Source organism: Cherax quadricarinatus, chromosome 55 (genome assembly GCF_038502225.1).
Source record: "Cherax quadricarinatus isolate ZL_2023a chromosome 55, ASM3850222v1, whole genome shotgun sequence".
Classification (NCBI taxonomy): domain Eukaryota; kingdom Metazoa; phylum Arthropoda; class Malacostraca; order Decapoda; family Parastacidae; genus Cherax; species Cherax quadricarinatus.
This window is the reverse complement of record NC_091346.1, coordinates 26,062,850-26,090,452: the sequence shown is the minus strand read 5'-3', so window position 1 is coordinate 26,090,452 and position 27,603 is coordinate 26,062,850. Positions and strand designations below refer to the sequence as shown.

Sequence of the window (27,603 nt, the reverse complement as noted above, 5' to 3'; positions counted from 1 at the left end):
TTTGTGATAATGTTGTAAAGTCTGGAGAATGAGGGAGGAGTTTAATGGAAGAGATGTAATTTAATGAAATATGTAAGTGTAGATAAATTAGAGATGTCAAATTTTATTTGGGAGTATTCAAAATGTTGTCTTGGAAATGTTTCAGTGTTGTTTGGAAATGTTCAAAGGTATTTTTGTGAGTATTCAATGATTTATGAGAGTGTTCGAAGTAATCTGGGGGTTGTTCTGTAGTGAGATGATAAAGGTTGCCGATGAGAGAATATTTCTTTAGAGATATTGAGAAAAAGTGTGTGTGTGTGTGTGTGTGTGTGTGTGTGTGTGTGTGTGTGTGTGTGTGTGTGTGTGTGTGTGTGTGTGTGTGTGTGTGTGTATTAACTTTGTAATATGTAAAATTTTGACTAGTGAATTTATCGAAAAGTGATTATAAGTTGTAAGTGTTGTGGTGAATTGTGGGTTATGAGTGAAAATTGTGAGATGTTGGTGGGAGAGTGAGGGTTTGGGAGGGTGGGGAGAAGGTTACTTCGTGGGGAGTGACCTGAGATGTTATCTGAGATCGGTCAGATAAGATTCGCCAGACTTTTTCTGATGAAATAGTTAAAACGAGAAAAAAATATCTAGACTTGAGGAGAGTGAATCTTTTGTGAAGAAATTGTGGATTGTTGTGGGTATTAACGAAAAAATGTGGAATTATTTGGGTTATCCCGGGTTAAGAGTGAAAATGTGTAATGTTTTTCCCTATGTTGTATATGAAATGTGTAATACTGAGAATTAATGTAATGAAGAAAATGTAATACTTTAAAATGGAAAATATTAGTGTTATCCTACGTTACTTCATTTAAGTTAATTTTAAGTTAATAAGGAGACACAAAGTGACCTGGTATTGTGATGTGTGTATGGAGTGAGATGGTGACGACGAAGAAGATCCACAACAAAATGCACAGAATTTCTTCAAGTGAAAAATATGTTGATTTTAGTCGATGAATTGTACCTTTTTTCAATGAATTTGTATTTTTTTTTTGTATTACCAAAAATGCATTGGTTGTATAATAAATAAATGAAAATATTGTGTATTAGTGTTATCCTGCATTTTAAGTTAATGTCTGCTCGAAAAGATTCAGCCTGTGTGTGTGAGGTCATCACGTGACGTCACTGACATAGGGGGGGAAGTCACACTTGTTTAGACCTGTAGTAAGAGAAAGTACCATGCCCCATAGGGGGAGTTCATTTGAATGCTTACCTCCAGAGGGGGGAATCCAAAAAAAACTTGATCCAAGGAGATGGAGTCTTGGTATTGTTGATATCGAGGAAAACTTGATCCAAGGAGATGGAGTAGAAATACTTGGACATAGAGGGTAGAAGTGGATGGTGGGTGGTGTGGGGAGGGTGTTGATCCGAGGAATTGGAGCAGAGAATTTGGGATGCAAGTGGGAGTCTATTTTGAATGCATACCCCCAGAGGGGGGAATCCAGTGGGAGTCCATTTTGAATGCTTACCCCCATAGGGGGGAACCCAAAAAACTTGATCCAAGGAGATGGAGTCTTTGTATTATTGATATCGAGAAAAACTTGATCCAAGGAGTTGGAGCAGAAATTTTGGGATGGGGGTGGTGTGGGGGGAGGGTGTTGATCCGAGGAGATCATAAGAAAATGAAATTAAAAAAAATCGAAAAAATTTGGGATGGGGTGAAAGTGGGAGGGGGAACCTCAAAACTTGATCCGAGGAGATGGCGAGCACAAGAAATTAAAAAAAAATTGAAAAAATCGGAAAAAATTCGGGGAGCGGGGGCGATCCGGACGACGCTGCAGAAGGCGCTGCAAAAGGCACGGGCGGGCGCAAGGGTGGGTGCGGGTCGGCGCGGGCGGGCGTGCGGGGCGCGGGTGGGGGGCGTGGGTGGGGGGTTGAGGGCGAGGTGGTCGAGGGTGAGGTGGTCGAGGGTGAGGTCAAGGTCGCGGGTCGGTGCAGACGGGCTGGCGCTCGGGCGAGCGCGCGGGCGCGGCGAGAAGCCATTCAGCAGTACAGCGCTCAGCCGCAGGAGTCGCTCAGCGGCTTTCAGCACTACTTATATATGTATATATATATATATATATATATATATATATATATATATATATATATATATATATATATATATATATGTATATGTCGTGCCGAATATGTAAAACTGGTCAATTAGCAAGAACTCATTTAAAATTAAGTCCTTTCTAAAATTTTCTCTTATACGTTTAAAGATATATTTTTTTCATTAATGTTGATGTAAAAATTTATAATTTTGCACCAAAAGGAACTTAGAAAACTTACTTAACCTTATTATAACAAGTGCAATTTATTTTACCCTAGCCCAACTAAATATATTTTAGATTTGTTTACAATTATTTAATATTAAACAAACACAGTGAAATATATTTTTTTCGTTAGGTTCAGAATGATATTGGCGAAATTATTGCATACACAAATTTTCGCTTGTCCTATATGGCAAGATGAGCGTTGCTATTTAAGCCAAGATCGCAAGTTCTGCCTATTCGGCACGACATATATATATATATATATATATATATATATATATATATATATATATATATATATATATATATATATATATATATATATATATATATATATATATATATATATATATATTTATATATATGTATAGTGAAGGAATCTTCTCTGCTGTTTCAAGTAGCTTCAGCTGTTAAAGGTACTTCATCTGTTACAAATACTTCAGCTGTTAAAAAAACCATACCACGGGCGGGATTTGAACCCGCGGTCAGAGAGTCTCATTTCAGCTATTATAAGTATTTCAGCTGTTACGTCACTAGCACTGGTTCTGTGTAAACTATATACTAGCACTTAACACTATATCCCGAGAACTGGGACCAAAGTAAACTCTACTGAGGGACATAAAATTCTACAGTATACCTGACGGTCTTACACCTCTCGGTATATGGACACTGAGGGATTTTTGGGTATATGAATATACATACACCACTCAGTGTATAGACTAGCGTTTACTTGACAGCTGTGTTGTGGCGTCGTCTGAGTGACCTGCTTCTCTTACCACCATCCACCAGACAACTGTGTAGTTGACCCGCATGGCTGACCCGCCTGCCATACTCATTTTAATGGAGCCAATTTGATTTCACCTAATAAAGAATCATGGAGTTTCAATCCTATCGACTACACGAGGGTCATTAAGGCTGCATGACGCCTTTTCACCAGCAGTCAAGAATACTTTAACCCCTAAAATAATAATTAAACTTTCAATGTATATACAGTAAGTCCTCATTTAACATCGTTTCGTTATAATGTTCGTGACAACAAAAACTATTCCCTGCCAGGGCCACTGTCTATGTGGAGTTTGCTGGTTCGTTTTTGAACTGGTAGTAGGTGGCGCTCCTTACAATTTTCACTTCGAAAACATTTATTCATTGATTCAGCTCTGTTGCAACGAGTGCTAACGGTGCACTGTGCACCCCTGATGTTTATATCAATTAGACTATGGTAAAATTGATTTCGTTGTAGTTGTTTTGCTTAAAGTCGCAGTTTCCAAGAACCTATCGACGTTAAGTGAGGACTTTCTGTACAACAAACAAAGTACCCCTCACGGTGTATATATCATCTACGTTATGTCTTTATGATGTTATAAATTACACTGTCATATTATCAATTTTGTCAACCCAAATAACTGAATACCATCATGGCTTCCGGCAGTCATTCAAGGATGTAATTTGACCTTTCCGTTCATGTGTTAAGGTTACTTGATGAAAACCTCTAAGTAACCTGTTATTTTCTTATTAAAATTATCATTTATAGTTCACTATTACAAAGACACCCTCAGACTTCTAGTATTTTTCAATTTAGATTCCTAGATCTCAAGTTAACCTTGATGCCTAAGCCTCTTAATCAAAGCTAAGTTTATTTAGGTACAGGTACACCTAAGTACAATTATCATACATAGTTTTACATGTGTAAATTACTTAGGATACAAAGTTGTTGTAAGTATGTTGGACAGATGGGACAAATGTTCCAAGCTAGTTACAGTGGTGTGGGACAAATGTCCCAGGCTAGTTACAGCGGTGTGGGACAAATGTTCCAGGCTAGTTACAGTGGTGTGGGACAAATGTTCCAGGCTAGTTACAGCGGTGTGGGACAAATGTTCCAGGCTAGTTACAGCGGTGTGGGACAAATGTTCCAGGCTAGTTACAGCGGTGTGGGACAAATGTTCCAGGCTAGTTACAGCGGTGTGGGACAAATGTTCCAGGCTAGTTACAGCGGTGTGGGACAAATGTTCCAGGCTAGTTACAGTGTTGTGGGGCAAATGTCCCAGGCTAGTTACAGTGGTGTGGGACAAATGTTCCAGGCTAGTTACAGTGGTGTGTGACAAATGTTCCAGGCTAGTTACAGTGGTGTGGGACAAATGTTCCAGGCTAGTTACAGCGGTGTGGGACAAATGTTCCAGGCTAGTTACAGTGGTGTGGGACAAATGTTCCAGGCTAGTTACAGTGTTGTGGGGCAAATGTCCCAGGCTAGTTACAGTGGTGTGGGACAAATGTTCCAGGCTAGTTACAGCGGTGTGGGACAAATGTTCCAGGCTAGTTACAGTGGTGTGGAACAAATGTCCCAGGCTAGTTACAGCGGTCTGGGACAAATGTTCCAGGCTAGTTACAGTGGTGTGGGACAAATGTCCCAGGCTAGTTACAGCGGTCTGGGACAAATGTTCCAGGCTAGTTACAGTGGTGTGGGACAAGTGTTCCAGGCTAGTTACAGTGGTGTGGGACAAATGTTCCAAGCTAGTTACAGTGGTGTGGGACAAATGTTCCAGGCTAGTTACATTGGTGTGGGACAAATGTTCCAGGCTAGTTACAGTGGTGTGGGACAAATATTCCAAGCTAGTTACAGTGGTGTGGGACAAATGTTCCAAGCTAGTTACAGTGGTGTGGGACAAATGTTCCAGGCTAGTTACAGTGGTGTGGGACAAATGCTCCAGGCTAGTTACAGTGATGTGGGACAAATGTTCCAGGCTAGTTACAGTGATGTGGGACAAATGTTCCAGGCTAGTTACAGTGGTGTGGGACAAATGTTCCAGGCTAGTTACATTGGTGTGGGACAAGTGTTCCAGGCTAGTTACAGTGGAGTGGGACAAATGTTCCAGGCTAGTTACAGTGGTGTGGGACAAGTGTTCCAGGCTAGTTACAGTGGTGTGGGACAAATGTTCCAGGCTAGTTACAGTGGTGTGGGACAAGTGTTCCAGGCTAGTTACAGTGGTGTGGGACAAGTGTTCCAGGCTAGTTACAGTGGTGTGGGACAAGTGTTCCAGGCTAGTTACAGTGGTGTGGGACAAGTGTTCCAGGCTAGTTACAGTGGTGTGGGACAAGTGTTCCAGGCTAGTTACAGTGGTGTGGGACAAGTGTTCCAGGCTAGTTACAGTGGTGTGGGACAAGTGTTCCAGGCTAGTTACAGTGGTGTGGGACAAGTGTTCCAGGCTAGTTACAGCGGTGTGGGACAAGTGTTCCAGGCTAGTTACAGTGGTGTGGAATAAGTGTTCCAGGCTAGTTACAGTGGTGTGGGACAAGTGTTCCAGGCTAGTTACAGTGGTGTGGGACAAGTGTTCCAGGCTAGTTACAGTGGTGTGGGACAAGTGTTCCAGGCTAGTTACAGTGGTGTGGGACAAGTGTTCCAGGCTAGTTACAGCGGTGTGGGACAAGTGTTCCAGGCTAGTTACAGTGGTGTGGAACAAGTGTTCCAGGCTAGTTACAGTGGTGTGGGACAAGTGTTCCAGGCTAGTTACAGTGGTGTGGGACAAGTGTTCCAGGCTAGTTACAGTGGTGTGGGACAAGTGTTCCAGGCTAGTTACAGTGGTGTGGGACAAGTGTTCCAGGCTAGTTACAGTGGTGTGGGACAAGTGTTCCAGGCTAGTTACAGTGGTGTGGGACAAGTGTTCCAGGCTAGTTACAGTGGTGTGGGACAAGTGTTCCAGGCTAGTTACAGTGGTGTGGGACAAGTGTTCCAGGCTAGTTACAGCGGTGTGGGACAAGTGTTCCAGGCTAGTTACAGTGGTGTGGAACAAGTGTTCCAGGCTAGTTACAGTGGTGTGGGACAAGTGTTCCAGGCTAGTTACAGTGGTGTGGGACAAGTGTTCCAGGCTAGTTACAGTGGTGTGGGACAAGTGTTCCAGGCTAGTTACAGTGGTGTGGGACAAGTGTTCCAGGCTAGTTACAGTGGTGTGGGACAAGTGTTCCAGGCTAGTTACATTGGTGTGGGACAAGTGTTCCAGGCTAGTTACAGTGGTGTGGGACAAGTGTTCCAGGCTAGTTACAGTGGTGTGGGACAAGTGTTCCAGGCTAGTTACAGCGGTGTGGGACAAGTGTTCCAGGCTAGTTACAGCGGTGTGGGACAAGTGTTCCAGGCTAGTTACAGCGGTGTGGGACAAGTGTTCCAGGCTAGTTACAGTGGTGTGGGACAAGTGTTCCAGGCTAGTTACAGTGGTGTGGGACAAATGTTCCAGGCTAGTTACAGTGGTGTGGGACAAGTGTTCCAGGCTAGTTACAGTGGTGTGGGACAAGTGTTCCAGGCTAGTTACAGTGGTGTGGGACAAGTGTTCCAGGCTAGTTACAGTGGTGTGGGACAAGTGTTCCAGGCTAGTTACAGTGGTGTGGGACAAGTGTTCCAGGCTAGTTACAGTGGTGTGGGACAAGTGTTCCAGGCTAGTTACAGTGGTGTGGGACAAGTGTTCCAGGCTAGTTACAGCGGAGTGGGACAAATTCTCACAAGTTACATACATAAGAAAACATAAGATAATTCGCTGACAAACTACACGCTTCCAGGGCTGTGCTTTGACATTAGTAAAAGGCTCTTGATCCAAGGAATTGACTCCGCTCTCACTTCCGTGGATCAAAAATGATAACTTTACATTCCTATGGCCCTTATGGGTTTAATAATAAAAATACTCTTGATCCAGGGGACTGAAGCTACACTCGCTTTCTTCTAATGAATCCTCATTAATAATAATAATAATAATAATAATAATTATTATTATTATTATTATTAACAACAACAACAATACTACTAATAATAACAGTTATTATTTTATAATTATAGTATCAATAACAGTAGTATGGAGAGAGTATAGAGGAGGTGAATGTATTCAGATATTTGGGAGTGGACGTGTCAGCGGATGGGTCTATGAAAGATGAGGTGAATCATAGAATTGATGAGGGGAAAAGAGTGAGTGGTGCACTTAGGAGTCTGTGGAGACAAAGAACTTTGTCCTTGGAGGCAAAGAGGGGAATGTATGAGAGTATAGTTTTACCAACGCTCTTATATGGGTGTGAAGCATGGGTGATGAATGTTGCAGCGAGAAGAAGGCTGGAGGCAGTGGAGATGTCATGTCTGAGGGCAATGTGTGGTGTGAATATAATGCAGAGAATTCGTAGTTTGGAAGTTAGGAGGAGGTGCGGGATTACCAAAACTGTTGTTCAGAGGGCTGAGGAAGGGTTGTTGAGGTGGTTCGGACATGTAGAGAGAATGGAGCGAAACAGAATGACTTCAAGAGTGTATCAGTCTGTAGTGGAAGGAAGGCGGGGTAGGGGTCGGCCTAGGAAAGGTTGGAGAGAGGGGGTAAAGGAGGTTTTGTGTGCGAGGGGCTTGGACTTCCAGCAGGCATGCGTGAGCGTGTTTGATAGGAGTGAATGGAGACAAATGGTTTTTAATACTTGACGTGCTGTTGGAGTGTGAGCAAAGTAACATTTATGAAGGGGTTCAGGGAAACCGGCAGGCCGGACTTGAGTCCTGGAGATGGGAAGTACAGTGCCTGCACTCTGAAGGAGGGGTGTTAATGTTGCAGTTTAAAAACTGTAGTGTAAAGCACCCTTCTGGCAAGACAGTGATGGAGTGAATGATGGTGAAAGTTTTTCTTTTTCGGGCCACCCTGCCTTGGTGGGAATCGGCCAGTGTGATAAAAAAAAAAATAATAATAATAATAATAATAATAATAATAATAATAATAATAATAATATTTACCACTCATATATTTGCTTCGTAAATATTTGAATGGTAAGTTTTAAGCATTAATCTAAATGCTATTTCTTGTGTCTCACAGGGCCCTGGACAAACATGTGGCGGGCAGTGGGCATGGCACGGGCGGTGTGGGCGTGGCCTCGAGTGCCGTCACGCCGTTATCAGCAAAAGCAGCAACATGGAGGGAGGCAACGCACTAGCCCTGCTATCCATGGACGAGCCTGCACGTTGTCACTGGAGGAACGACACCGTGGCAGACAAGATCACCACTTTCTTCTTCTGGATCTCCTCTCTCTTCCAGAACGCTATTATGGATGACTAGAATCTCCTCCTTCTCTTCCTTAAAATTGTTATGTCTTAGTGTGCTATGACCTTTGTATGATAGGGAAGTCAAAATGGTCAAATAAATACGTCTCTCTGAAGAAGAGATGTATTTCTTTCTCATTTCTCTAATGTCTTTGTATCACAGGGAAGTCAAATGGTCAAATAAATACGTTTCTCTGAAGAAGAAACGTATTTCTTTCTCATTTCTCTAATGTCTTTGTATCACAGGGAAGTCAATGGTTAAATAAATACGTCTCTTTGAAGAAGAGACGTATTTGTTTCTCAGTTCTCGATTGTTATACCTTTGTATCATAGGCAGGTCAAAGGCCAACTAAATACGTCTCTTTGAAGAAGAGACGTATTTGTTTCTATTTCTCTCTAACCGTTGTATCATATGGCAGTTCAATGCGCGCCTTTGGAGAGCAGAATGCTACAATACCGCGACTGGAACGACTTGCAACTAGATAAGACACATACTGCAACAATTAGGTATCGTTATTCCTAAACGTTTCGTCTACACAGTAGGCTTCTTCAGTCGAATACAAGGTACAGAGGTTGCCAGTCTGGAGGGAGCAGAAGTAGTGTTCTTAAAGAAATCTTCAGGTTCATATTATTATTATTATAATCAAAAAGAAGCGCTAAGCCACAAGGGCTATACAGCTTCAGGTTCATAGTCTGCCTCTCTCCACTGCTGCTGGTGCCTCTATATTCGTCAACTTGGTATTCGACTGATTTCGCTAACTGTACGGGCAAAACATTGAGGAATAAAGACATTCTTAACTGTTGCTCATATGTCTTACTAATGTATTTGTCAGTATTATATAACATTGTTGCAGCTAACCAGTAATTTTAATTCAGTGAAAAGAGCCGCTGCGAGTGGCTTCATCAGACCTGGTGGAAATAACCTGGCTAGCGGGAATGAGACGAGTCAATCAGGTTTAGTGCCTTGTTTGTTGATATTTCTGTCATCCGGTTCACAGAACACAGTACACAGAATACAATAAACAGTACACAGAACACAATAAACAGTACACAGAACACAGTACACATTTACAAAACCACCCCTGTGGCCTCACTCTCCCCAGACTTACACGGCCAACCCTGTGGCCTCACTCTCCCCAGACTTACACGGCCAACCCTGTGGTTTCTCTCTTTTCCCTGGCTTTTGATATTCTCTTTATTTTTCCTTTTCCTTGCGACTTTATGATGGTTTAGGTCAGATCGAAACATCGTCTAGTTTTTAGCCTCAGTCTGCTAGTTATGAACTTCGCCACAACCGTACCCTAGTACTGCAACTTATATTTTTGTACGCAACTGCTGCAACACATACCCCAATACTATGCAGTTTGCACCTTTGGAGTTAAATTTGTTTTGTTCCTTTGTAATGTAAGTTCCTGGTTACTTTCTTCCTGTATCACGTATATACCTTAGCGCTATAATAGTTTTAAGTCAGCACTGGAACAATTGTACATGACACTTGTCCCTTACTGCTGTATGCCACTGATACTGTAATTCTGCATCATAATAGTACCTTTATACCATGTTTATCGTAGCTCTGTTTTACAATTGTGTTTCACCTGTACAACTCATTTGTACCTTAAGAATATAGCAGATCTGTACGTTGATTACAACACCGCGATGTTACAACGTCACCGCAATTGGCGAAGAACTCTTGTGTCTTCCTACGGACAATAATGTGTCAATTTCATTTTTTTTCACCTCTGGAATATGAATTAGTATTCTTGCTGTCTGTGAATGAATCTGATTGTAACGTTCTTTTTTTTTTTTAAAGACATGCATAGTACATAAAAGTAAACGACAAATTACATAGCGAAAACGGTGGTAAAAAAAAAAATCAATGCACACCTCAATTACAACAATAAGTCTTACAATATATATTGCAAAATTCTGCATAGTACATGTACTTTCCAATTAATATGTTACATCTGAAAGACACAAATCTGTACAGTAAAAAATGACCATTCCAATCCTTGGAGTAATGACATTATGTCTGGAACACTAAATCTAACCTAAAGACCCCTTGGCAAGTACATCTAATTCCTGATTGTACATCCTGCCACGGAATGTACACCTTACATTGTACATCCTGCCACGGAATGTACACCTTACATTGTACATCCTGCCACGGAATGTACACCTTACATTGTACATCCTGCCACGGAATGTACACCTTACATTCTGAAAACACTTCCCCCCCCCTCTCTTTTGCGCGTCAATCCACCTGACACGTAACAATCTTTATATTTAACTGTATATTGTATGAAATGCTTGCATTATTCCATACTGAACAACATGATACGTTCAGTATAACTCAGTATATTGAGATAATATAAATATAAATCAATTCTACATGATTCATGTACAACGTATATCTACTAGACACCCAAATATATCACCTTCCAGAGGAAGGTATAAATATATACATATGAAGCATACACTTTACAACACAACCAGTGAAACAAACAAAAACCTAATCCCATGTCATCCATCAAATACCATACAATATATGTCATCTCAAAGGTAACCTAAACCTACGGGCTCTATAGAGCTCCCATGAAAAAAAATATGTAATAAAAAACACAAGATGAGTCAAGCTTTACTAAAAATAATTCAACCATTCATTAACACCACTACTAAGATGTAATTCATTTTACATAATACATAACAGTGCATGACCTTCACACTTCAATAAATACTGATGCCTTCCTACCACACTCAATACCTCATGTTTATATATAGATTTTACATTCACACAGTGCACCCACATTGTCATTTCATTACACACATACCAATAATTCCGTTTCATGTATATAATATTCCTTCACACTACATCTGTCGTCCTTTGTCAATTGCATAATTAATAATTAAATTGAAGAACTTGTATCGTTCACAACACACAACCCGCTCATCACACAGTCAAAGGCACTTATGTCTCAGTCCTATATTCATTCTCTTCCACACTAAACCCTTTCACACTATCCTTATCGGGAAGCCAGCCCGCCGCAACCCCTTACATTGCACGTAAATCCCATAAATCCCTCAACCTAAAACTCCGATAACCTTCAGTAAAAGTCTCCCAACTCCCTCCGTAAATTTCCCTATTACGACACTTAGTTTTGTAAAATGTCGCAGCTAACACCTTTATCCTTTCATCCACGCCCACCTCCCTCATGGCCAATGACGTATAAATAAAATCCGTGACCAAATACGCCACTGCATTCTCCACCATCTTACTCACCCCACTTATATCCAAACTTAAAGCCCGCAACACCTGCAACCCTTCCCCACCCACTAACCTAAACACCTTTCCTAACCAGACCCGCACAACTTCTATACATTCACAAAAATATACCGCATGAAAAATTGTCTCCATGCTTCCACACGCTCTACATTCCCCTCCCTCCCGTATCCTCCTATTGAATAGGACAACCCCAAACGGCAAAATCCCATGTAAAAATCTAAACATTACCTCCCGAACACCCGGTTTTACACGTAATTGTTTTAGACGCGTCCATATTTCGCTCCACGCATACATAGGGTATGCCCCTTCTACAGCAGCCACCACTGACCTACCTTCCACTCCTTCGAGGACCCGCAATTTAACACACGAAGGGTCCCTCACTGTCATTAAAAACCTCAACATGGCCTCACCAACTATTAAATCCCTACCCCCCCACCATCGTTGCATATCCTTACGTACTCTCACAAGTCCACCTCCCCTCCCGCCCCCCTCCCTTATTAAACTTCGTTTTAGGTACACGCTCATCATCCTTTTTTCCAGAGGTATAAGCCCCAGCCCTCCCCTACTGACCGGAAGTGTTAACACCGCTCTACTTAACCATTCCCAACCCGATCCCCATATAAACCTAAAAAACCCATGTTGTAAACGTTTTACCTCACGTCGCATCAGCGGGTACATGACAACCACTTGCCATAACTTGCTGTACAATAGCACGTTCGTCACTATTGCTCTTTGATGCAGTGTTAGTTGCACCGCCCTCAAACCACCAAGTCTTTTCAATACTCCATCCACTATTCGCACCGAATTCACCTCTTGAGCCTCCCGTGTATCACATAAACTATCCCACATATCAATAGTTGATCCACTACATTCCACCCACCCCCTACCACCTCATCCCCATGTGTACTATCCCTTAGGTCTAGAAACTTAGTCTTCTCAACATTAATTTTCATCCCTGAAGCCTTCCCAAACACATCCACTACCTTACCCACCCTAAGCAAGTCCCTATTACCTCTCACCAAAACAGTCGTGTCATCCACATAACCTACGATACCAGCCCCCCCTCCCCCCGGTCATTTCCCTCCCCACCTCCCGCAACACACCTCCGAATAGCCCTATAAAATGGATCCTGTATACACGCAAACAATATTTGCGATAGTGGGCAACCTTGGCGCAGTCCCCGTCACATCTGTATTTTAACTCCTAGCCTCCCATTAACCAGCACCCTCATCGACGCCCCCTGATACAATAATTTTGCCCAAGATATTATTTCTTTCCCAAAACCTTGCCAACGCATGAACATCCATAATGCTTCCCTTTCCACACTATCATAAGCAGCCTTCCAATCTAACGCCAATACACCTCCATCACCCAACTCCCCCCGTTTCCCTATAAATTCTCGAATCATGCCATGCCCTTCATACATTGACCTTCCTGGCACCCCATATTGTCCCCTATCAGTTACCTTGGCTATCACCCTCTTAATTCTGTTCTCTAATATTCTCGTGAACAACTTATAATCTCCACACATAAGCGAAAGTGCCCGATAATCCATTACCGTTGACTGCTCCCTTTTCAGTACCAACACCACAACGGCCATCCATTGCTGCTCTCCCATTACCACAGCCACCTTAAGTATGTTAAACAACCTTACTAAAAACCCCCTCAGAACTCCCCAATTCTTTACATAAAAATCATTTGGCAGCCCATCTATACCTGGCGCCTTTCCCAAGCTCACTCCTGACAATGCCTGCCAAATCTCACACTCCGTAATCGGCCCACCTAATGCCTCCCGATCTTGACCATCAAGCTCACACTGCACATACCCTCCCATTTCCCCCAATGCCACTTCACGGATGCCTACGCTTTGCGTACATGACTTAAACCAAGCGTCTACATATTCACTCATACCCTCCATCGTTACCAATGCTTGACCCACTCTGTACCCTTCCATCCCTACATGTACATTTAACCCCATCATCTCTGTCGTCACTCTCCTCTTTCTCTGGCCCCTTAACACGCAAGCCGACGGCCGATCACCCCATAGCACTTCTTCCAATCCTCCCATAATTCACGCACCATCAAAACGCTCATTTTGCAATACCCTAATACTCTCCGTTAAACCCTCAATGTCCTGTACTGGATAACTTGCTCCTCCTCGTGCATAACAGTCATGCAGCTGCCCTTCAAGATATCTTTGAAACCCATACTTTAACCGATTATATTCCCTCCCACGACAAATATAATATTCTCTGATGCGAGTTTTAGCCACCGAATCCCACCAACTTACCAGAGCATCATCTCCCGTCGCCTCATCCACCAACCGTTCCCACAATTGCACAAAAGACTGACGACATTCCTCACCCTGCAACAGCTTCACATTTAACTTCCAATAACCTTGACCCCTTCTAGGCAATCCCTCCCATTCTAGGTCCACCAGTACTCTGTGATCCGAAAAAACCGCGTCCACCACACGCACTCTGCTCACTATTACTGTTCGGGGCACATACAAGCGATCGAGCCTAGCCGCATATCCACGTCTAACAAAAGTATGTTCTGCAACCCCATCCCCCAACGTCCATTAACCCCACCCCATTTAATAATTCCCCCAAAATCCCCAAACAATACCCTGCCCCTCTAGTTTCCACGTCCTTATGCCTTATCACACAATTCCAATCACCACCAATTACAGCTACACCCGGCAAAGCATGCAAATAATATACTAGGACATCCTTCACAAATTTATTCTTAATACGCACATCTCCCTCTGCCGGACCATACACACACACCAAACTCATCTGTGCCCTACCCCACCACCCATCCACACAAATCACCCTCCCCTCCCCACCTTCACAATGCCTCACTACAAACGGGCTAGTTTCCCTTACCAGGATGGCAACTCCTCCTTTCAACCTTATCGCATGCTCCACATACACATTATACCCATTCACCTTCAACTCATAGCCTGGTCTGTAGTTGTGTTCCTGCACGAACACCACATCAACACTATTACGCACCAAATATTCACTAAACCTTACACACTTTCTCTCTGATCGCAATCCATTAATGTTCAGTGTCATGCACTTGAAGCTTACAGAGTGGTTTTTCTTCTTGACCCTGGTGCTGTCTTGCCACCAGATAGTTTCGTGACACCTCGATCCCTCTCCCCCCCTTTAGGAATGCTCTTAACCAACTCCTGCCCCTTAGGGCCGCTGTGTCCTCTCTGTGTAACTTCCGCCCAGGACTTTTTCCCAGTGTGCTGAGCAGGCGTGAGCACGTCCTCGGAGTCAGATAGCGCAGCAGCGCGCTTCCGTGATTCTCCCACTGCTTGCATCATGTCGTCTGTTACAATGTCCTGGTGGACCTCCACCTCCACCGTTTCCATCGTCAAGACATTCATATCACACTGCGCCGACCGCTTGTCCTGTTCCACGCCCTGATCCACAGCAGGCCCAAGAACTAGGTCTGGGCTCCCAACCTGCCCAATACTCTTGTAATCCAATAACACATTTAAAGCCTTGGCTAATGTGTCTTCCACGTCGCTATCACTCGCATTCGGGGTGTTCTCTTCCAACACCTGAGCTACGTTCACTGAAGGTGTGGCGTCCCCCCTCGTCACACCTGCTGACTCCATCTCCTCCGCTCTCTCGACCTTCTCACTCCAGGACCCACCTTGTGTAGGCAGAGTCACATAAGGCAAATTTTTGCTCCTCACCCTTCTCTTCTGCTTCATGTCGTTGCCATTGTTCCATGTTGCCACGTCTCCTTCCACACAGAGCCACTAGGTGGCTCCATAGAAGTAGCAGCTCCATAGAAGTTCCTGTCACAGCCCCACGGATAAGCTCAACACAGACTGTATTGATGTGCCTCCAGCTGGCCTGCGCCATGCTGTGAAAATATAAATGCCACCAATCAACGCTAGGGGCAGCAGCAGCGCACGTCCTCACTACTCAAAGGTTGAGAGACGAATCGGGACACTCAGTGTGTGAGGCGAGTGTGTTACCTACTAGGCTATGGGACACTATGGATGTACACGGTATATCAGGAGGGGATGTACACAGTATATTTGGCTCCTGGGCATTTAGCCGACCGACACTTCGCCGATGGACATTTCTCCGAAGGACATTTGACCGAACGGATGTATCACCGAATGGGCATATGCCTGAACTGGCATTCATCACTTAACCTAACTATCCAATCTGTTTATTGTCCGTACAACTAAATGGCTGTCGGCGCAATGTTCATTCGACCAATTGTCCTTCGGGCAAATGTCTGTCGGCCAATTGACCGTCGGTCATCTGGGGGGCTGTACAGTGTACATGTGACTTTTCAGCAACTGTATATCATACAGTTGCTGATTATTATTATTATTATAATCAAGGGGGAAGCGCTAAACCCAGAGGATTATACAGCGCCTGGGGGGGGGATGTGGAAGGCATTCAGGCTTAATTTGGGAAACTGGAGCACAGATCCAATTCCCTAAATCAAGAGCCCCTCACCAACATCAAGGAACCTTCCTTGAGGGGAGAGACATAAATTGAGATTGATGGGAGGAAGAACAGTTGCCAGACTACAAGTGATTAATCTTCTCTTCCCTCTCTGATTCTGGCTCTCGTTCCTCTCCTCTCCTCTTTCCCCTCGCCGCTTTCTCGCCACTTTTCTGTCCACTACCCATGATTACATTATCTCCCCAGCTTTTATCATTCTTTTATTTATTTTAGTCCCACCTGATCATCCTTTTAGAAAATGTAATAGTAAACAACAGCCATTAAATTACGACTTTATTGAGTAAATTTAGATCAGCTTGTCTGTCAGGATACTTGAGGTGTTAGCCTGGAGCTGGTGGTGCTGGGCGGGTGCTGGTGGTGCTAGCCGGGTGCTGGTGGTGCTAGCCGGGTGCTGGTGGTGTTAGCCGGGTGCTGGTGGTACTAGCCGGATACTGTGCACTGTCCTAACTCCAAAGTTGGTTTATGTACTAGATTATCTTAAGACCATATCCTTACATACGCTGGTTAGGTTAGGTTAATTAATCAAACTAAAGTAATTATACAATATAATAACGTCAATGAATGCACAGGTACATGAAGGCTAGATCTCCAGGGGGTAGTGGAGAAGAATCCTTCCTCCGTAAGCCATGCGTGTCGTAAGAGGCGACTAAAATGCCGGGAGCAAGGGGCTAATAACCCCTTCTCCTGTATAAATTACTAAATTTAAAAAGAGAAACTTTCGTGTTTCTTTTCAGGTCACACTGCCTCGGTGGGATACATCTTGTGTGTTAATTTTAGTGTTATTTTTCCATGGTCTTGAGTCACGGAAAATAATCAGTGTTTGTTTAGTAAGGACGAGCGTATACACTGAGAGGTGTGTACGTCTCTAGGGGTATATACAATGTAAGGGTACTGTAATCTCTTTTTTTAAGGGATTAAAGTCTTTTTGACTGGTTTTGGGCAGATTGTTAAGTAGCCTTAATGACCCTCGTGTAGTCGATAGGTTTTAAACTGCATTAACCAAGCAACTAATTGTAGGATGGAGTGTGGGTAGCCACCAGTAGCAAGACTTGCTGTGGGTTCCTACACTTTAAATGAGTTGTTTTTTTGACACAATTCAATTTACAAGTCATGAACAAATATCCTACCTCAGGTCATTTCACAACCCAGACATTGTCTAAGTAATCCTTTAATTTTTTAATATACTACCCTGGCTTAGCAGCCGGGTATATTTATACTGCTAGGCGAACAGTGGTAGACTCTATAAAGGGACTTGTCCGTAAGGTTTATCCCAACTGATAATCGAAACCGGTTTCTTTTGGTTGTAACCCAAGCGCTGTCATGGAGCTGCGTCGATTACACTAACACCAAGAATACTTCAAACCCTAAAATTGGGATTTAAATACTTTTAGTGTATATACAAAGAGATATATACACCTTTCTGCTTATACACACTGTTGAAGGTTGTTATTCCTCTCATTTTGGTATATATAGTTACATGCTAACACTGTAAATGTTAGTTATTCAATGTATTTATAAACATTGTCTTTAAGTATTTTTTTAATTATAATAATTATAAATCATTATCATCACATATCATTAGGTTAATTTCAGCTACTTCAGCATTTTGTATTTTAGTATTGTGGTGATGTCCTGACTGTATAAGACTTCCAGGAGGTGAGTGTTGGCGTCCTGGAGAGGCTGCTCATTGTATCTCTTAGTCTTGACAGTGTTACTTGAGGCAGAGTAGACAGTGTAATATAAAAGTTTGGAATAAATACAATGCAGCTGCAAGAGTGTTGATGTTTGATTAGATCCATTATACTGTGAAGGAAGGTGACGAGCATGCGCACTCTCTCGTACACACACACATATATACACGCATACACACAAATATATAAATACACGCATACACACAAATACACATAATACACACACACACACACACAAATATGCATACATAGACATATATAAATACATACATACAAATACACAGACGTGTGTGTGTATGTAATGTGTGTAGGTGGGTTGAGTAAGGAAAGTTAAGAGTGAAGATCTGAAGGTAGGAAATCGCTTCTCTGTTCTTCAGGATGAATGTACTTCAGTGGCCAGTGAAGGTAAGGGTACTACTGCCCCTGCTAATGGAGGTAAGCGCATTCTTGTGGTTGGTGACTCTCAGGTAAGATATATTGACCGTGCTTTTTGTAATAGGAATAAGAAGATGAGAGACAGAGTGTGCTTCCCTGGAGCTGGTGTTGGGGACATTGTCAACAGGCTGGATAATATCACGTCAGGTAATGGGAACAAGCCCATTATCTGTCTCAGTGCTGGTGGAAATGATATTGGGAAGGGTAGGAGAGAAGAGCTGCTAGATAAGTACAGGTCAGCTATAGATTTCATTAAGTCTAAGGGAGGGATCCCAATCATATGTAGCATCTTGCCTAGAAGGGGAGTAGGAAATGAATGGTTGTCTAGGGCAATTGGTGTAAATTGCTGGCTAGACAGATACTGCAAGGAACTTGCAATCCCATTCATTGACAACTGGAACAACTTTTATGGCAAACATGATATGTATGCAAGGGATGGGGTACATCTCTCTGGGGCTGGGGTGGTAGCACTTGCAGACTCGATTGAGAAGGCCATTGGTGAAATGCCTATGATTTTAAACTGATGGAAGATAGAGGTATGGGTGTGTGTGGGAAACAAGCAGGTTGCAACACTTGGGTTGGAAACAGTAAATGTATAAAAGGCATTCAGCATGAAGTTATAAATAAAGACAATAGATCAGGTCAGCAAACAAAGGGGGACAGCAGAGGGCAGCAAGGGACTAGCTCCCTTAAGGTTTACTATACTAATAGCAGGAGTGTAAGAAATAAGATAGATGAGCTAAGATTAATTGCAAGTGCAGGAAACATAGATATTATTGCTATAACAGAGACCTGGCTTAATCTGAAAGATAGAGAGATGCCCTCTGAATGTCACATACAAGGCTATAAATTATTCCACACTGACAGGGTCAACAGGAAAGGTGGTGGAGTAGCGATGTATGTCAGAGACAATTTAAATTGTTGTGTTAGACAAGATATTAAATTAGAGGCGTCAGCCACTGAATCTGTTTGGTTACAGCTTCTCGAGGGCCGAGAAAAACTAATTTTGGGTGTGATTTACAGGGCCCCAAATCTTGATAGGGAGTGCAGTAAACTTCTATGGGACGAAATTCGTAAGGCATCTACATACGAAAATGTTGTGCTAATGGGAGATTTCAACTATAGACAGATTGACTGGAGCAATTTGACAGGAAATTTAGAGTCAGGTGACTTTCTTGATACGATCCAGGATTGTTTTTTAAAACAGTTTGTGACAGAGCCAACTAGGGGAAATAACCTCCTTGACTTGGTTCTTGCCAGTAGGGAAACACTAATTAATAATCTTGAGGTTAATGATGAGCTTGGGGAAAGTGATCACAAATCACTCAGTTTTAATATATCATGGAATTCCCCTAATAATGGCAATCAAGTCTCCGTCCCTGACTTTCGCTTGGCTGATTTCATAGGACTGAAAAATTACTTAGGTGGGCTGAACTGGAATGACCTGACTAAGGGTCAGGTAGGTGGTGATGGTTGCCGATATGATGCTTTCCAGGGCATAGTTCTAGCTGCTCAGTCAAATTATGTTCCAAATAGGGAAATCAGATCAAACAAAAATGATCCTAAATGGATGAACAATAGATTAAAATATCTGATTGGTCAAAAGAGAGGCATATATAGGCAAATCAAAAGAGGAGAGGGGCAATTGAGAAATCGATATATTCAGTTAAAGAGAGAAATAAAAAAGGGAATTAGAAAAGCAAAAAGAGATTATGAGGTTAAAGTTGCAAGAGAATCGAAGACTAACCCAAAAGGATTCTTTCAGGTATACAGAAGTAAGATCAGGGACAAGATAGGCCCACTCAAAAGTTCCTCGGGTCAGCTCACTGACAGTGATAAGGAAATGTGTAGAATTTTTAACACATACTTCCTCTCAGTTTTTACACAGGAGGATACCAGCGATATTCCAGTAATGATAAATTATGTAGAACAGGACGATAATAAACTGTGCACTATTAGGGTCACAAGTGACATGGTCCTTAGGCAAATAGATAAATTAAAACCTAACAAATCCCCAGGCCCTGATGAACTGTATGCAAGGGTTCTAAAGGAATGTAAAGAGGAGCTTAGCACACCTTTGGCTAATCTTTTCAACATATCACTACAAACTGGCATGGTGCCAGATAAGTGGAAAATGGCAAATGTGATACCTATTTTCAAAACAGGTGACAGGTCCTTAGCTTCGAACTATAGACCAATAAGCCTAACCTCCATCGTGGGAAAATTTATGGAATCAATAATTGCCGAGGCAGTTCGTAGCCACCTTGAAAAGCATAAATTAATCAACGAATCTCAGCATGGTTTTACAAAGGGGCGTTCCTGCCTTACGAATTTATTAACTTTTTTCACTAAGGTATTTGAGGAGGTAGATCATGGTAATGAATATGATATTGTGTATATGGACTTCAGTAAGGCTTTTGACAGGGTCCCACATCAGAGACTATTGAGGAAAATTAAAGCACATGGAATAGGAGGAGAAATTTTTTCCTGGATAGAGGCATGGTTGACAAATAGGCAGCAGAGAGTTTGCATAAATGGGGAGAAATCAGAGTGGGGAAGCGTCACGAGCGGTGTTCCACAGGGGTCAGTGTTGGGCCCCCTGCTGTTCACAATCTACATAAACGACATAGATGAGGGCATAAAGAGCGACATCGGCAAGTTTGCCGATGACACCAAAATAGGCCGTCGAATTCATTCTGACGAGGACATTCGAGCACTCCAGGAAGATTTGAATAGACTGATGCAGTGGTCGGAGAAGTGGCAGATGCAGTTTAATATAGACAAATGCAAAGTTCTAAATGTTGGACAGGACAATAACCATGCCACATATAAACTAAATAATGTAGATCTTAATATTACGGATTGCGAAAAAGATTTAGGAGTTCTGGTTAGCAGTAATCTGAAACCAAGACAACAGTGCATAAGTGTTCGCAATAAAGCTAATAGAATCCTTGGCTTCATATCAAGAAGCATAAATAATAGGAGTCCTCAGGTTGTTCTTCAACTCTATACATCCTTGGTTAGGCCTCATTTAGATTATGCTGCACAGTTTTGGTCACCGTATTACAGAATGGATATAAATTCTCTGGAAAATGTACAAAGGAGGATGACAAAGTTGATCCCATGTATCAGAAACCTTCCCTATGAGGATAGACTAAGGGCCCTGAAACTGCACTCTCTAGAAAGACGTAGAATTAGGGGGGATATGATTGAGGTGTATAAATGGAAGACAGGAATAAATAAAGGGGATGTAAATAGTGTGCTGAAAATATCTAGCCTAGACAGGACTCGCAGCAATGGTTTTAAGTTGGAAAAATTCAGATTCAGGAAGGATATAGGAAAGTACTGGTTTGGTAATAGAGTTGTGGATGAGTGGAACAAACTCCCAAATACCGTTATAGAGGCCAGAACGTTGTGTAGCTTTAAAAATAGGTTGGATAAATACATGAGTAGATGTGGGTGGGTGTGAGTTAGACCTGATAGCTTGTGCTACCAGGTCGGTTGCCGTGTTCCTCCCTTAAGTCAATGTGACCTGACCTGACTAGGTTGGGTGCATTGGCTTAAGCCGGTAGGAGACTTGGACCTGCCTTGCATGGGCCAGTAGGCCTTCTGCAGTGTTCCTTCGTTCTTATGTTCTTATGTTCTTATAACTATGTACTGGTTGTGTGTACATATACATATTCGAGTTACGGGTTGGATGCGGCTTATTTATATGTATATGTATATGCAATAAGATCACAATAAACAGGTGATATCACATTATGCAGAACAACCACTGTGAAAAAATAGTGAAAATCCAAGGACTTCTCACATTATTAAGTAACTGTAAAAATAAAAGATCAATCGAAAGGTATGTAAGGACGAGATTACACCTGGCAGTTACCTTACAACACCTGACCTTTTTATATAGGTACGTAGTCAAGAACCTATCAAACCCAGCTTATATTCTACCCAATCTTTAAGATTTTAACTTGCATAATGTATCTTAAAATCTTCCCAAATTATATTATTTCTAAATGAATCCAATTTGTATTATCCAAAAGCAATATTATATTCATATTAATTTCAAAACTAATTCTTTATGAATCTTAATTCTATTATATTTCTGTTGACCATCTGCCTACTTCATATAACTTTCTCGGTCTTTTGAAAATTAATAAACAGCATTAGAATCTTTTCCAAATCTAATGCTATATTTATGCTGAAGAATGAGACACTTTCGTAGCATATGGGAATAAACGTTCCCATATGTTACATAAGTGTTTTATTCTTCAACTTGCTGATTTTCTAAATCATATATATTTATGTTGTTTTAATCTTAGTTCAAGACTTTTCCAAGTTTAACTGTAATAAACTTTATTACATATTTTACAAGGAATCATGTAAACACAACCATCAACATTTTTTGAGATTTTTTTTTCTGATTTTTTTACGGTATCAAGAATTTTAACTACAACTTTGATATTAAAATTCTTAAGTAGAGAAGGTATATCAAGAAAGTTTTCATGGTAAGGGAGAACCAACATATGTTTAGTTCATTAAGGCATCCAATGTCTGCTAGTGATGAACAAGCAGACATTGCAGGGATAGGATCTGCACTCAAGGGAGTCTGAGCATCCTCAGACACCTGAGGCAACTGAACACTATCTTGCATGTCTGAAGGTGTAGGTGGAACACAGATGGGAGTGACAGAATTACCAGGTAGTTTGTCGTTTTTTGAGTTGTAAAAAGTATTTTTAGCAATTTTAGAAGATTTATCATTTAAGTATTTTGGGTATTTTAGATCATTAGCTATTTCAAAAATCTTAAAGTGGAGCAGAAGTTAGCCTTTCTTTTAGAGTTCGGAGTGCTCTTTCTTGATGGAAGGTCCAAATGAAAGGAGCATCTTAAGCAACTCAGTTAGAGGAGCTGCTATGGAAGAAAAATAGGCAATGAAACATCTATAAAAACTTGCTAAGCCCACAAAGGATCTTACGGCATCAGAAATTTTGGGAGATGGAAAATTTAGTACTGCAGTTACTTTACTCTGGTCAGCCGTAATCCCTCTAGGAGTGACTACATGACCAAGAAACTTGATTTCTGATCTGAAAAATTGACATTTAGACAGTTTGATCTTTAAATTGGCTTCTCCAAGTTTGCCAAGTACTACATCAAGTCTTTTCAAGTGTGTATTCACATCTTCAAACATGACGATTACATCATCTAAGTACACCATAAGTGCATTACCTATGAAACTTCTAAAGATGTTGGTCATTAGCCTCGAGAATGTGATAGGAGAAGATCGTAATCCAAAGGCCATACGGAGGAAGTGATAATGACCTGTAAAGGTGGAGAATGTGGTTAGCTCTTGGCTGTCCTCATGAAGAGGAACTTGCCTAAACCCTTGCAACAAGTCCAGGATTGAATAGACTGTTATCTCCGATGTTGCATAAAAAATCACCAAGTACAGGAAGTGGGATTTAACTTCCTAAAGTCAATCACTGGGCGCCAAGTACTGTCCTTCTTAGGTACTATGATCAAGGGTGCATTCCAGGGTGAATTGCTATGTGCAATAACTCCATCATCAAGCATTTGATTGATCAATTCTTCTGCGACAGCAACTTGTGAATGAACCATTCTGTACGCAGGTATATAGATAGGTCTAGTACCAGGTTCAAGTGGGATATGATAGGACAACAAGTTCGTTATTCCCATCTTCTCACCTGGTAAGGCAATGGCTTTACGACGTTTATTCAACAGTCAACAAGCGCTTGACCTCGTCTGGGAAGTCGGTGGGAGCTAAGTCTTTCTCCTCAACTGGTGGAATGGATTGATCCAGTGAAGTGCATGAGGTCTCCCCGGTAGAAATAGCACTGACCCACTGGTCAGGTGACAACTCATCCTCTATCTGAACAGGGTAAGGATAATGAACAAGGTCAACAAGATTAGTAATTGCTCTGAGACGAACACTGTGACCAGAAGTGTTAGCAAGGAATATATGGATCTTACTATCTTTTACAACATGTAAGGATGGCTCAACAAATAAACCCTTTACTTTGCAGGAATCACTGTCAACTACGATGTTATCACCATCTGGAACACTAGGAACAACAACAGACACTCTAGTGAGGGCACTAGCCACGACAGAAACATCTTTCTGCAGACGGCATGTGACATCAACATGAGATGGCATTACTAGTTTCAAGTAATCGTTGTCCGACAAGGTGTCCAATGTCTCCTAGTGATGAACTAGCAGACACTACAGGGATAGGCTGTGCACTCAAGGCAGTCTGAGCATCCTCGGACACCTGAGGCAACTGAACACTATCTTGCATGTCTGAAGGTGTAGGTGGAACACAGGTGGGAGTGACAGAATTACCAGTGCCTGATCGCTTGGGTACGCTATTGGAAAATGCACTGGCCTGGAAGGACTTGACCCGAACTTCATACTCTGCGGTAGTATGGCAGATCTTGGATCCAAGTTGATAACCCCAAAATGGCACAATCAAGTCATCAGTTTGGGCATGCCATCGGTAAGGGTCGAGTACAATACATAAGTCTCTCATGGAAGCAAAGCCCAGTAGAAGATAACCAGGGAAACTAAACCGGTCGACAACGAGGAAGGAAGCAGTAAAGTCTCGACCTTGGATAGAAAAGGTGAGAGAAGTCTGACCTCGTACAAGGAGGAGGGAACCAGCTACTCCACTAAGGGAGGTTACAGTAGTTGGTTCTACGAGGAGAACACATCGTAACCGCTTATCCTTAAACACACTAGACCTGATGACATTAACTTGTGCACCGGAGTCCATGAACACATGAACGGGCTTCTGATGAACTTAGGCTTGCACTAAAGGACCTATCGTTGCAGTGGAAGTAATATGCAAACAAGAGGGAGAGTGGTCCTCAGAGAAGCTTTGTTCTACGTCATCCCCAAAATTACCGTCGTCAGAGACGGTTGAAACAACATTTAAAGGATCGGGGGTCTCAAGGCTACTTAAGGCATTAAAGGAATTATTAACAGGGACGGGATACTCATTATCACCTACTGTCACCACGGGACGGGTTGACTGGGGCGCCCGGAATTGGAAGAATGAACCTGGTTCTGGTTAGTTTGAGAACTGCGACCCCTGTTTCCTCTCCTGGTTCTGAAGGTTGTAGAGAGCATTGCACTCAGATGTGTCATGACCATGGAATCTGTGATAAGTACAGTACGGCAGATCGGACTGGTACGCATCATCATTACGACGCCTCTTAGGGTGGCTATCAGGACAGTTTACTGCGATATGGCCACGGTAACCACAATTATAGCAGGTTTTTTGACTATGGTTACTGTATGTACTACGAGCACTACGGGAATGATGACTCTCGACACTAGCCTTGGACGATGGTCGTGAGTGATTACAACTTATGTAGATCAGTAACTACGCTGACACCACCACTACCACCACCACTACCACCACCACAACCACAACCACTACCACCACCACTACCACCATCACCACTACCACCACCACTACCACCACCACTACCACCGCCACCACTACCACTACCACCATCACCACTACCACCACCACTACCACCATCACCACTACCACCACCACTATCACCACTACCACCACCATCACCTCTACCACCACCACTACCACCACCACTACCACCACTACCACCACCACTACCACCATCACCACTACCACTACTGCCACCACCACCACTACCACAATCACCACTACCACCACCACTACCATCACCACTACCACCACCACTACCACCGCCATCACTACCACCACCACTACCACCACCACTACCACCATCACCACTACCACTACCATCACCACCACCACTACCATCACTACACCACTACCATCACTACACCACTACCACCACCACCACTACTACCACCACCACTATCACCACCACTACCACCGCCACTACCACCACCACCACTACCACTACCACCACCACCACCATCACCACTACCACTACCATCACCACTACCACTACTGCCGCCACCACCACCACTACCACCACCACTACCATCACCACCACCACTACCATCACTACCACCACCACACCGCCACCACTACCACCACCACCACTGCCACCACCACCACTACCACCACCACTACTACCACCACCACTGCCACCACAACCACTACCACCACCACTACCACCACCACTACCACCACCACTACCATCACCACTACCACTACCATCACTACACCACTACCACTACCATCACTACACCACTACCATCACTACACCACTACCACCACCACCACTACTACCACCACTACCACCACCGCTACCACCACCACTACCACCACCACCACCACTGCCACCACCACCACTACCACCACCACTACCACCACCACCACCACTACCACCACCACTACCACCACTACCACTACCACCACTACCACCACCACTACCACCACCGCTACCACCACCACTACCACCACTACCACCACCACCACCACCACTACCACCACCACTACCACCACCACCACCACTACCACCACCACCACTACCACCACTACCACCACCACTACCACCACCACTACCACCACTACCACCACCACTACCACCACCGCTACCACCACCATTATCACCACCACTACCACTACCCCCACCACTACCACCACCACTACAACTACCACCACCATCACCAATAGTTCAGCTGCAGGTGGCTGGTTAATTCAGAAGGCATTTCCTCAAAGAGTTTCCATGAAAGACTGACTAACACTGCTCACCTTTGTAGATGAATGGTTCAGAGAACCGACACGTTGATAAATTAGACACATGTGCAACACTTGGGTATCTTTATTGAGGAAACGTTTCGCCACACAGTGACTTCATCAGTCCATGCAATCGTGAAGAACAGGAGGAAAATGAGGTAATCAGTCCCTCAACCTTGAGTCGATGTAATCAGTCCATCAATCTTGAATAGAATACAGCATATGTGCGGAGAAGTAGCTTATATACCGTAGGCAGGAGAGGTGCAGCAGTCGTAGGTGGTGTCACATTTGTCCAGTGTGGAAGTAGGTCGTGCCCAAGAGTTAGGCAAGCGAAGAATTCCCAAGTACCGTATTAAGATCCCAAAAAGTTAGTGCCTGACAGGATTGTAGATGAATGGTTCAGAGAAGCGACTTCTCCGCACATTTGCTGTATTTTATTCAAGATTGATGGACTTACCATATTGACTCTAAGTTGAGGGACTGATTATCTCATTCTTCTCCTGTTCTTCACCATTCTCCTTTGTATGGACTGATGAAGCCACTGTGTGGCGAAACGTTTCCTCAATAAAGATACCCAAGAGTTGCACATGTGTCTAATTTATCACTGCTCATCTTGCTGAAGCAGCAATATATGACACCCAACACCACTACAA

At 42.9% G+C, this 27,603-nt stretch overlaps 1 protein-coding gene across 1 annotated transcript in view; it reads left to right on the top strand.

Annotated features, from left to right (window-relative positions):
- Positions 1-17,885, top strand: part of LOC138854346 (uncharacterized) — a 46,943-nt gene extending 29,058 nt beyond the window's left edge. The window contains exon 2 of the mRNA XM_070096958.1: positions 8,099-17,885. Within this exon, the coding sequence (XP_069953059.1) occupies positions 8,099-8,338 (240 nt within the window). The 3' untranslated portion in view covers positions 8,339-17,885. The remainder of the gene's footprint in view (positions 1-8,098) is intronic.
- The last annotated feature ends 9,718 nt before the right edge of the window (positions 17,886-27,603 follow it).